At 45.5% G+C, this 12,867-nt stretch overlaps 1 protein-coding gene across 1 annotated transcript in view; it reads right to left on the bottom strand.

Annotated features, from left to right (window-relative positions):
- The window catches only part of LOC115130454 (MAGUK p55 subfamily member 7-like), a 246,094-nt gene that overhangs the window by 149,423 nt on the left and 83,804 nt on the right, over positions 1-12,867 (bottom strand). Inside the window, exon 3 of the mRNA XM_029661620.2 lies at positions 10,891-11,132. Coding sequence (XP_029517480.1) covers positions 10,891-10,927 — 37 coding nt within the window. The 5' untranslated portion in view covers positions 10,928-11,132. The remainder of the gene's footprint in view (positions 1-10,890; positions 11,133-12,867) is intronic.

Below are 12,867 nucleotides of genomic sequence, written 5' to 3'. Positions count from 1 at the left end.
TGGCTTGGTCTTTCAGCATGACAATGATCCCAAACACACCGCCCGGGCAACGAAGGAGTGGCTTCGTAAGAAGCATTTCAAGGTCCTGGAGTGGCCTAGCCAGTCTCCAGATCTCAACCCCATAGAAAATCTTTGGAGGGAGTTGAAAGTCCGTGTTGCCCAGCAACAGCCCCAAAACATCACTGCTCTAGAAGAGATCTGCATGGAGGAATGGGCCAAAATACCAGCAACAGTGTGTGAAAACCTTGTTTGACCTCTGTCATTGTCAACAAAGGGTATATAACAAAGTATTAAGATAAATTAAGTCATCTGCCCTTCCTAGAGTTTATACCCATGGACAGGGATTGTACGCAATTACAGCAACTCGGAAGGCCTCATCAGTGGCCTCATCATTCATTTTTTTCATCCTTTCACTTTACTATATCCATCAGGCGCTCTCTTTTTCACCTCTCTCTCATGCATGACCTATACCCAGAGATGACCTCTCTCCCTCCATCCCTCCCTCCCTCTCTCCCTCCAGTGGGATGCCATTATTATATATCCCATTGCCTTATGGCCTGGTGGTGCACATGGTCTGTGAAGCTGGCTGTGTTCAGCCTCTTTCTAATGCAATTGGGCATCTCCTATACCCAGAAATGACCTATTATATACTCTGTGTACTTTGGAAGAAGGGGACAGTCGGACGATATCATTATCCCTTTTAAAAAAGCCCTACATATAATAATAAATACCTCTTCTTCTCGTCCCCCCCCCCCCCCCGTTGGTCGGTTTGCTAAAGGCTGCGTCTCAATCTGGCACCCTATCCCCTATATAGTGCAAACGGGATCCTTTGGTCCCTGGTCAAAAGTAGTAGACTATATAGGGAATAGGGTGCCATTAGAGACACAGTCAAAGTGATGTGGAAATTTGGGTTGTGATGTAACTGGAAACAGGGAGCGCTTCCAGTGGCAACAAATCCTTGTGTTTCAGCTCTGTATCCCTGTGGCAGAGAGTGAGCAGAGCGGAGCAACGGTCTGGGAGGACGACAAATGGCTGGAAATCAACAAAGTGCTCCCGTAGCGAACCTCCGCAGCCGCGCTCGGCACCCCTCTCTCCTTGCTCAACTCCAGCCCCACAGATTCCAGATAATCTACATTCTTGACATCAGAATGGAAAAGTGTACTGTTAGACTAGGAAGAAATTGAATATGGCCATTCTTGTCATATCCCTCATAGCTCCATTATTAGCTGTGCTGCCTGTGTGTGTCTGTGAAAGCTATAAGGCAGGCAGAGCCTGAGGTGCTCAGTGAGTGATAAACAATATGGAGATCTGCCTCTCATTACCCCTGGCTATTAAATAGACATTGCCTTGTTCGACAGCAGTGGGAAGGGGTTGGATGAGAAGAGAGAAGGGGATGACTGGAATCACAGACAGAGACACACATATGGACAGAGAGACACATACATACAGTCACACCCCCCACACACACACACACACACACACTCATTAGCGACATTAAAATAAAGTATCTGATAAAGCAATAGATTTCCATGTGTATGTTTGGTGTATCTAGCCCCCGCCGAATCTCGTCCGCCAGCTCTCTCTCTCTCTCTCAGCCCGGGGACGAGGTTATCCCCCACCTATCCCAGATGTGTATAGCAAACTCCCCTTATCTTTTAATGCAGCTGCGGACCAGTAAACCTTGATAGAACGTGCTGGTATGGCCCAGAATAACATAGTAAACCTTGATAGAACGTGCTGGTAAGGCCCAGAATAACATAGTAAACCTTGATTGAACGTGCTGGTATGGCCCAGAATAACATAGTAAACCTTGATAGAACATGCTGGTATGGCCCAGAATAACATAGTAAACCTTGATAGAACGTGCTGGTATGGCCCAGAATAACAAAGTAAACCTTGATAGAACGTGCTGGTATGGCCCAGAATAAAATAGTAAACCTTGATAGAACGTGCTGGTATGGCCCAGAATAACATAGTAAACCTTGATAGAACTTGCTGGTATGGCCCAGAATAACATAGTAAACCTTGATTGAACGTGCTGGTATGGCCCAGAATAACAAAGTAAACCTTGATAGAACGTGCTGGTATGGCCCAGAATAACATAGTAAACCTTGATAGAACGTGCTGGTATGGCCCAGAATAACATAGTAAACCTTGATAGAACGTGTTGGTATGGCCCAGAATAACAAAGTAAACGTTGATAGAACGTGCTGGTATGGTCCAGAATAACATAGTAAACCTTGATAGAACGTGCTGGTATGGCCCAGAATAACATAGTAAACCTTGATAGAACGTGCTGGTATGGTCCAGAATAACATAGTAAACCTTGATAGAACGTGCTGGTATGGCCCAGAATAACATAGTAAACCTTGATAGAACGTGCTGGTATGGTCCAGAATAACATAGTAAACCTTGATAGAACGTGTTGGTATGGCCCAGAATAACATAGTAAACCTTAATGGTCTTTAATAAACGGGCATCAAGTCAAATCAAGATTTATTCATACAGCACATTTCAGAAATGGAATGCAACGCCATATGCTTTACAGGAATAAACAAAAAACAATGAAAATCAAAGCTGAAATTTTTACTACACAACAAACATAAGATAAAAAAGTAAAGAATTACACAAACTGAACAACTAAAAAAGCACTAAGGAAAAGGCTTTGGGATAGTTAGGCCAGCGCCAGAAGACTTGAGGGACCTAGTGGGTACATAACTGGCATGTCTGACATGCTTTTTAAGTTATTGGGGTGCACAATCGTGGATTGATTTAAAAACCAATAGAATAATCTTAATATTAATTCTAAAACTCACAGGCAGCCAGTGCACAGACCTTAAAACCGTTGTAATGTGTGATCTCCGTCTGGGCTTGGTCAGTACCCGTGCATTCTGTATGTTTTGCAGTAGACCAATTGCTTTCTTGGGTAGACCAGACAGGAGAGTATTATAGTAGGAAAAGCCTGCTTGTAATAAAAGCATGGATGAGTCTCTCTGTATCAGCTAGAAAGAAACGGCTGCAACTTGGCAATGTTCCTCAGGTGGTAAAAAGCTATTTTTGGTCACATTTCTAATGTGTGATTCAACATTTTGTTCAGAATCTAAAATAACACGTGTTTTTTTTTACCTGGTGTTTTGTCTTTATTGCCCATTAATTAAAATATGTGGCTAAATTCTCTCTCTGTGCTTTGGCTCCAACAATAAGTACCTCAGTCTTAGATTTAGCCATCCAAGTATTTGAATCACTAATACAATCTAATAATTTATCCGTGGACCTAAAATTCCATGTTGGCACAGAAAAGTTATGTATCATCTACATAGCAGTGAAAATCAATGCTGTGCTTTCTGATAACGCTGCCAAGGGGTAACATATATGAACTGAACAGTGCCAGAGCCAAAGTCAAACCTGTCTCTGTGCTGTGGTGGGTACGAAAACCAGATTCAATTTTTTCTAAAATATAGTTGGCACTTAAAAAAAAATCATTTAGCTGTTTGAACACCAATCTTTCCAGAATGTTGCATAAGAATGCAAGGTTGGAGATTGCCCCGAAATTGCTAAGAGCTGAAGAATCTAGATTACTTTTCTTCAGAAGGGGTTTCACCTTAGCAGTTATTAGTGCAATGGGGAAAGTGCCTCTGAACAGGGAGTGATTAACAATAGCTTGCACTTCAGATATGCAATTAAAAACGGTTTTGAAGAAGGTGGTGGGGATATGTTCGAGACGGCAGATAGAATGCTTAAGTTGTGATATCACTTTCCTGAGCATGTCTGTGTCATCCAGGGAAAATACATCCATAGTGCCTCGTGCTTGACTAGTGATAGTGCTTGACTAGTGATAGTGCTTGACTAGTGATAGTGCTTGACTAGTGATAGTGCTTGACTAATCCCCAGCCTAATGTTGGTTATCTCTGAAATATGCTGCCAACTCATCACATTCAAATGTGGAGGAAAATTCACATAGGTTTGTGGGGGTAGGATTTATCAGGCCATCGATGGTTGAGAAGAGCACATTCAAATTATTCTGATTAATAGTGATCAAGTTAGAAAAATGAGCCCATCTGGCATTTATAATTGCGTTGTTATACATGCCAAGTTTCTCTCTCTGAATATCATAATGGACCTGCAACTTTGACTTTCTCCACTTCCGCTCTGCAGTTTCACATCCGCTCTGCAGTTTCTCTTTAATTGATTAGTTTCCTCACTCATCAAAGGGGCTCTCTTTTTCGATGTGTGCTTTTTCAACTTTACTGGAGCTATGGCATCAATGGTTCTCTTTAATTTGCTATCAAAGTTATCACCTAAATCATCACAGGAGAAGGCAGAATAGGTGGTTGAGTTTCTTAATAATGTGTTCAGTATTACCCTGTGCTATGGGCAACAAAGTTGGAAAAAAAGTCGTGATCAGATACAGTAACATTAACAATAGAGGATATGTCAATAGAAAGCCCATTGGTAAAAACCAGGTCCAGAGTATGTCCGTGGTTATGGGTGGACCCAGTAACGTGTTGGATAAAGTCCATAGAGCTCAAAAGATCCTTAAATGCAATGGCCTTGGAGGTAGTCTCTTTGTAAACATACATATTAAAATCACCCAACACAATGATTTTATCATAGTTCTCAAGGTCAATAGACAATAGTTCAGATAAATCAGTAAAGAAAGTGGGGCAGTACTTTGGTGGCCTATACAGAGTTATGGCCAGCACTGGTGGTTGACATTTAAACATTACAGCATGATGCTAAAAAAAAACAAAGTTGCCAAATGAAATGCCCTTACAGCTGAGTGCATTAGTAAAAATAGAGGCTGTCTCCCCACCCTTTTCCCCTTTTCTGATAGCGTATGAAAAGCTTCAATAAGAGCGGCACTACAGTCTGACGACAGCCACATTTCAGTGAGAAACATGCAATCATCAGAGTATGTGTCCCAAATGGCCTGCTATTCACAATATAGTGCACTACATTTGACCAGGGCCCAAAAGGGCTCTTGTCAAAAGAAGTGTTGGGGTGCCATTTGGGACGCAACCAGGGTCCTGAGATGAGCCTGTCAGAGGGTAGATGGATGCTGGTGCTGGGCCGGACTCTGATGGACAGTTAACAGGGCATTGTGATGAGACATCAAAGATGAGTTTGTCAACAGCCTCAGTTGGATCGTATAATCAAACACTAATGTCCCACTAAAGGGATATAACTGTTATTGTAACATTAGTGAAAGTGTGTAAAACGGCACAGAGCAACCACATCATTAGGTTAACCACCTCTAGTCTGGCTGCTAGGGGTCTAAGAAGACATCAAGCTACCGTCATCTAGTCTCACTGTAGATAGAGTGTAAGAAGGTATAGCTAGCAAGAATGCTCTTGTCCATTCAGAAGTAAACCCAGCCATCCCCTAGAGGTTAGGCTGGACTCCCACCCCTTCCTCCTTCACAGGAGAGAGGCCACAACAATCTACCCACATACAGAGGAAGGAAATGGGGCTATCAGGACCAAACACCCCCTCAGAGCACACACCAGAAGAGGCAGAACACTTCCACGCACGCTCCAGGAGAGCAGACAGAGACAGGCTAGTAGCATCTGTAGCGTACATCAGACAGATGCTGAAATTCAGGAATGGGATGTTAAAGAGTCAAGGCGAACCGGCAACCAACCGACCACCGCGCTGCTTCCCTGCTTCACTTACTCCCCCGAGCACCTTCAGATCATTACTCTCTACTCTACAGCTCAGCTGACTGCACGCAGACACATAGTGGAATATCACATCATTACCCTCTTCCCAGTTACACATCCACAGACACAAAGCGTAAACAAATATCTCTAATTTAATCTCAGTAAGATTTTTTTTTAAATATACGAGGAGAGGGACAGCTTGTAGTTAGACAGACAGACAGACAGACAGACAGACAGACAGACAGACAGACAGACAGACAGACAGACAGACAGACAGACAGACAGACAGACAGACAGACAGACAGACAGACAGACAGACAGACAGACAGACAGGCTACTAGTTCCATCTGTTACACTGAACCGGAGGTGTAATAGTGTACTATAACTCCCCTAGCTGGGACTGCAATAAAACTCTACAATTCTGCCAGCGGAGAAGGAGGAAGAGGAGGTGGAGGAGAAGGAAGAGGAGAAGGTGGAGGTGGATGAGGAGGAGTGGGAGGAAGAGAAGGATCAGGTGGAGAAAGAGGAGGGGGAGAGATTATTAAACACTGCTCGTCTGGAGAGGAAGAGAGGAAGTAACAGAAACCCTGTCCAGTGAAGCTGTTAGACAAGTGTTGAAGTTGCGTGTTGCGCTGTGACACATCTCTCGGACATCCCACTGTGATCAGCCCTGCGCAATTAAAACATAATTTCCTGCCGCTTGGACGCTCTGTGAGAATGTCAATTAATGAGTGTGTGTGTGTGTATCAGGTCCCACGCGCAGAAAAGAGCAGCCAATAAAGCATCGGCGAGCAGGTCATTGTAATCAGTCCTAGCTGTCGGTCCTGCTATCAGTCTCTTTCTCTTCCACTCTCTCTCCTGGGGGCACATTCCTTCTCCTCACAGATTTGAAAAGTGTTTTCAACACAAGCATCGGGCCAGCTCCACCAACCACATGCCTTCTTAATCCGCTTCTAAAGTATTTATTAAAACCTCTCAAAGCCACACTGTGTTTGTTTCCAACGTTCAGCTCCCCTCGCAGTCATATTTTAGAGGCCAGTTTTCCCGTTTTTTAATGTTTTTTCAGGTACATTTTTCCATTATTTAGTTTAATTTATTAGATCTTAATTTGCGAGAGAGGGCTGTTGTTTTTTTGGGCCGAGCAGAGCTGAGCCGGTGTAAGAGATAGAGTTAGAGGGAGAGACAGCAAGAGGGAGAGAGATACAGAAAGAGAGAGAGAGATACAGAGAGAGAGAGAGAGAGAGAGAGTGAGAGAGAGAGAGAGAGAGAGAGAGAGAGTGAGAGTGTGAGAGTGAGAGAGAATACAGCATGATCCTAAGTAGGGAGCTCTTCTGTTCCGTCCGTTTAGTCACCCCATATTTATTCACCGAATATCACAAGAATTGTTAAACGACACCCATAGATATACACACCATGAAGTGCTGAGCTTAGTCCCACATATGCACAGACAGCCCCATAGAGACACTAGACAGAGTGCTATGCTCAGCTCAGTCCTTTCACAGTGGAGGGAAATATTAGCATTAATAAGTCTCTAGTTGTGGTTTCTCTTTTATTTCATCAGAGGCTTTGGGGAGATCTGAGTTTCAGACAGAGTGAGGGAATAGGCTGGCTGCCATCTCATTTGCTCCTGGAGAGCCCCCATAAGCCCTGGTGACCGGCTGTGTTGTTAGGGCCCTCATATAGGCAGGGAGGGATAAATGTGTCAGTCACCTGCCTGTCTACTTGTGGCTTTCTGACACAGCCAAACACCGAGCTACCTACCAGCAACATCAGCAGCACTGAAAGGACTACAGATTTACCTGTTTGAAATAAGACAGGAAATACTGGTCCTACAAGGTCACCATCTATCTATATTATACTTCATGTCTACAAATTGGCAGAATACTTAATATACACTATATACTGTATACACAACATTTATGAGGACACCCCTTCAAATTAGTGGATTTGGCTATTTCAGCCGCACCCTTTGCTGACAGGTGTATAAAATCTAGCACACAGCCATGTAATCTCCATAGACAAACATTGGCAGTAGAATGGCCTTACTGAAGAGCTCAGTGACTAACGTGGTACTGTCATAGGATGCCACCTTTCCAGCAAGTCAGTTAGTCAAATTTCTGCCCTGCTAGAGCTGCCCCGGTCAACTGTAAGTGCTGTTATTGTGAAGTGGAAACATCTAGGATAAACAACGGCTCAGCTGCAAAGTGTTAGGCCACACAAGCTCACAGAACGGGACTGCCGAGTGCTGAAGTGTGTATGGTTGCAACACTCACTACCGAGTTCCAAACTGCCTCTGGAAGCAACGTCAGCACAATAACTGTTCGTCAAGAGCTTCATGAAATGGGTTTCCATGGACGAGCAGCCGCGCACAAGCCTATGCGCAATGCCAAGAGTCAGCTCACCGCCATTGGACTCTGGAGCAGTGGAAACGTGTTCTCTGAAGTGATGAATCACGCTTCACCATCTGGCAGTCTGACGGACGAATCTGGGTTTGGCAGATGCCAGGAGAACGCTACCTGCCCTCTTGCATAGCGCCAACTGTAAAGTTTGGTGGAGGAGGAATAACGTTCTGGGACTATATTTCACGGTTTGGGCTAGGCCCCTTAGTTCCAGTAAAGGGAAATCTTAACACTACAGCATACAATGACATTCTAGATGATTCTGTGCTTGTCACACCCTGACCTTAGTATTCTTTGTTTTCCTTGTTATTTTGGTTAGGTCAGGGTGTGACATGGGTGATGTATGTGTTTTTCTTTTTGTCTAGGGGTTTTGTATGTTTATGGGGCTGTCTCCTTTCTAGGTATATTGTATTGTTATGGTTGCCTAGATTGGTTCTCAAATCGTTGTCTCTGATTGGGAACCATATTTAGGCAGCCATATTCTGTGGATACTTTGTGGGTGATTGTTCCCGTGTCTGTTTCACCACACGGTACTGTTTCGGTTTTTCACGTTTCGTTTATTGTTTTGTACTGTTTCGGTTTGTCATTCAAATCTACTATGGACACTTACCACACTGCATTTTGGTCCGATCCCTTCAGACGAAGAGGAGGAAATCAGCCGTGACAGTGCTTCCAACTTTGTGGAAAGAGTTTGGGGAAGGCCTTTCCTGTTTCAGCATGACAATGCCACCATGCACAAAGTGGGGTCCATATAGAAATGGTTTGTTGAAATCGGTGTGGAAGAACTTGACTGGCCTGCAAAGAGCCCTGACCTCAACCCCATCGAACACCTTTGAGATAAATTGGAACAGCTACTGCGAGCCAGGCTTAATCGCCCAACATCAGTGCCTGACCTCACTAATGCTCTTGTGGCTGAATGGAAGCAAGTCCCTGCAGCAATGTTCCAACATGTAGTGGAAGAATTCCCAGTAGAGTGGAGGCTGTTATAGCAGCAAAAGGGGGACCAACTCCATATTAATGCCCATGACTTTGGAATGAGATGTTAGACGAGCAGGTGTCTACATACCTTTGGTCATGTAGTATACATGTAAACGATATTACCAGAACGTCGTGAAAAATTGCATTCCAAATACCAATGCATAAATACACCTGTATTTGTCCCCCTCGAGCCCCCTCACATACACAGCTGCACCTCCTGATTCTCCATGTCGCCTAACTCGCTGCTAAGATGACAATTACACCTGATTATTAACCTCTGTCTATCACCTCCCTCACTGGGCTGAAACCACTCACACAGTCCACTCTACAATGCTCCTTCCTGTAACATTGCAGGTGGTCAGGGTGTGGAATCTGTCACTACACCAGATAAACCTCAGTCTCTCACCTTCCTTACTGAGCTGAGACCACTCTAACAACCCTGTTGTTGTGTCATTAGTGTTACCACACACAAGTTGTCACAGGATGAGGAATATGTCACGAGAGCAGCAATCCTAACCTCAGTCACAACATTCTCCTTGCTTCACACCACACAGCTCTATGGCACGTGGTTTACGCATTTCACCCGTAACGCTCTAACTGGACGATTGATGAGGATGGATGGAGAGATGGGACGGAGGGGAGAGCCCGTACATGTTTTATTTGGAAACAGGGTCTTTGCCAGTAATTGCCTAAAATGACTATAATAGTAATTGATGGTCTGGCTTTTCACTTTGTCTATACGAATTTCCACAATGGGTACGTAAACTCTGTCAATGTCTGGACAACCGAGACAAACACACTCTTTATCCATCAATTTTGTGTTTTTTTTCCTGCGTCTGTCGTTCGTTCGTCCCCCATCTCTTTTTCACCCCCCCCCTCCTCTTTGTTGGGTTGTGGTTGAGAGAGAGTTGAGAGAGGGAAGAGGTACACCTGCAATAACATCTGCTAAACATGTGTATGTGACCAATAACGTTTGATTTGAAGAGGTGGATGCGTCTGCACACAAACACTCACACACTCATGCATGCACATTCATAGACAAGGAGACAAGCTCCAATTGGAGCAAGTGTTGACCCCTAACCTCTGACCCCTGACATCATCTGTCTGCGTGTTGACAGACCTGACATGTTCCCATCTCTGACATCACCACAACGAGGCAGACAGAGTCACTGACACATGGCGGGAGGACGTATGTGTTAGACATTATCACTCAGAGACAGACAGATGTCGTGGAAGTGAGAGAGTGTGTGTGTGTGTGTGTGTGTGTGTGTGTGTGTGTGTGTGTGTGTGTGTCTGTGTGTGCTTGACATTAGTCTGCTGTGAACACCTGTGAGACCTTATGAGACCTGTGGGGCCTGAAGGAGAGCATCAGAAGAGTAGTGAATCATGTCACTGTGCCATTGTAATGCATTAGGGATAGGGTTCAGTGTTGTAAATGTACTGTAGGGGATAGGGTTCGTTGTAATGCCTAGGGGATAGAGATCAGTGCAGTAGATATGAGGAGACACTACATTTCAGTATATAGCCTGTGGGTGACAGACTTCATTTAAATGGGGGTTGAGGATGGTATTCAGAGGATACAAGGTTCAGTGTAGTAGTTGTAACTGAGTTCAGAGCTGTGGATGAAGACCAAAAGGTTCAGGGGATATAGTGGGTACTACAAGGCTTCTTTGTCATACCTACAGGAGAGACCGAATTCAACACATGGGAATAAGGAGCCGGGTTGAGTGTGTACAGCCTAAAGGGCACAGAGTTCAGCGCAGTGGATGAAAGGGATAGGGTTCGGTGGATATAGTGAGTAGCAGAGAGTGAATAGTGAATAGGGAACAGAGTTCATCCCATCACATCAGTACCTGAGTCATTTCCAGATCCGGTGGCCAGGGCTGGCATGGTTCCTGCCTGGCTGAGGAATATCACAGTGGGGTTTGAGAGTGGCACCGCAATGCACAGCCACACTGCAGCAGCCGGTAGGGGTAGGGTAGAGTGTAGGGTTCTGGTCACTCCTCTCCACTCCTGTCCTCTCCTCTGTCTAACTCCTCACTCCCAGTCTAAGCTGTCTCTTTCCAGGCATCATGCCATGGGCATCCGGTGTTCCCTGGAAGAGAGAGGAGAGAGCAGAAATGTAGGCACTGCTCGTCACCTCACCGCATCCACCATCACATGCACGAATGTGTGTGTGTGTGTGTGTGTGTGTGTGTGTGTGTGTGTGTGTGTGTGTGTGTGTGTGTGTGTGTGTGTGTGTGTGTGTGTGTGGGATAGTAGGTTGTTGGACCTGGAAGAAAGTGGATGTACATATCAATGAAGGAGGTTGTTCAGCAGAGGAGAGCAAAAATGTGTTGGGCCATAAACATGAAGGGTCAACTGTGAACACACATATACACACGCCCTATTCCAGACCTTCGTTACTCCCCCTTTCAACGGTCAGGGGAAACATAGGAAACACAATCCGGCTCACGGGTGAGAGGGAGAGAACACCACAGAGCAGACCTGTGAAAAATCTAACGAGCGTGGTAACGCGTCGCTTCGTAAATACAACCAGTCAACTGTGAATCAATCCATCCACATACAGGGGGAAAACAGCAAGAACAAGGGGAAAAATGTCAAACATATAAAAACGTTAAGAGAAAATCATTTGCCAGTTAATCTCCCCCTCAGACGCAGCAAGGGTACACCCACCCACCCACTACCCCACCCCCCCCAGCTCCGGCCTATAAAACACAGCGGAGGAAAAACAGCTCATGTGCTGCTAGGCTAATTGGAAGAAGATTCCCTGATATTCCCTATATCCCTGAAAGATGTGTGTGTCCCTGTTTCAGGAAGTGGAGGATTCCAGGGATGTCAGGAGTCAGGACACCAGAGGAGGAAACACACACCTCCACACACATGCTAAACACACACACACACACACACACACACACACACACACACACACACACACACACACACACACACTGTCTCTCTCTCTTTTTTGGACAGTATAAAGGCCTATATAACATGACATAGATCATGAGAGATAGCTGTGCAGGTGGGAATGTGTCAGTGTGCTAGCTGCAGTCAATGACTCAGAGCGCTGGGTCTGACGGGGTCAGTCAGGGAGCAGGCCTCAGAGCACATGACTTATTGACCTCTGTACTCGATCCAACCCTGTAGCGCAGCTGCAAGCTGGCATTAGACACACACACACACACACACACACACACACACACACACCCATACACAAGGGCTGGGGTTGTGGCGGGGTTCACTGGGAGGCCCCAGCCCCTCGCCCTCCCAGTTCCTCATACACCTCTCCTCGACCCTCCACCCCTCCTCGACATCCTCCAGCCCTGGCTGACCTTGACTCACGCCCACACCTTGTTATTAAACGCTTTACAGCTCCGCCACACACACACTCCCCTGTATGCTCCATTTCTCCCCCTGGCCACTTCACTAGACCCTAAGGGCCCCTACCTACCATGTCCATGTCCCTCTCTCTCTCCATCAACTCCTCTCCTTCTCCTCCTATCTCCTTCCCTCGCTAACCATGCCACTCCGGTCTAGGCTACTGAATGCTTCCCCTTAGCCCAGGCAGCCATCAAAGCCGGGCTGAAAACGTAGATAACAGTGGCCAGCCAATAACATTTACCCTAAGGCTCCTACCTAACAACATGGGGCTCAATGACCCACGCTAGACTTGCCCCCTTCGAAGTCATGTGCCAACTGCCAAGCTGCAGTCACTACCGATCTACTCCACTCTCTGTTTGACCCCCCCCCCCCCTATGATACAACACAGGTAGCCCAACACAGGATGGCTTAAAGGCAGAAAGGATAAACAAATTTAAAAAATATCT

This window comes from Oncorhynchus nerka, linkage group LG6 (genome assembly GCF_034236695.1).
Source record: "Oncorhynchus nerka isolate Pitt River linkage group LG6, Oner_Uvic_2.0, whole genome shotgun sequence".
Classification (NCBI taxonomy): Eukaryota; Metazoa; Chordata; class Actinopteri; order Salmoniformes; family Salmonidae; genus Oncorhynchus; species Oncorhynchus nerka.
The sequence above is the reverse complement of the archived record's forward strand: the minus strand, read 5'-3'. Positions and strand labels throughout refer to the sequence as shown.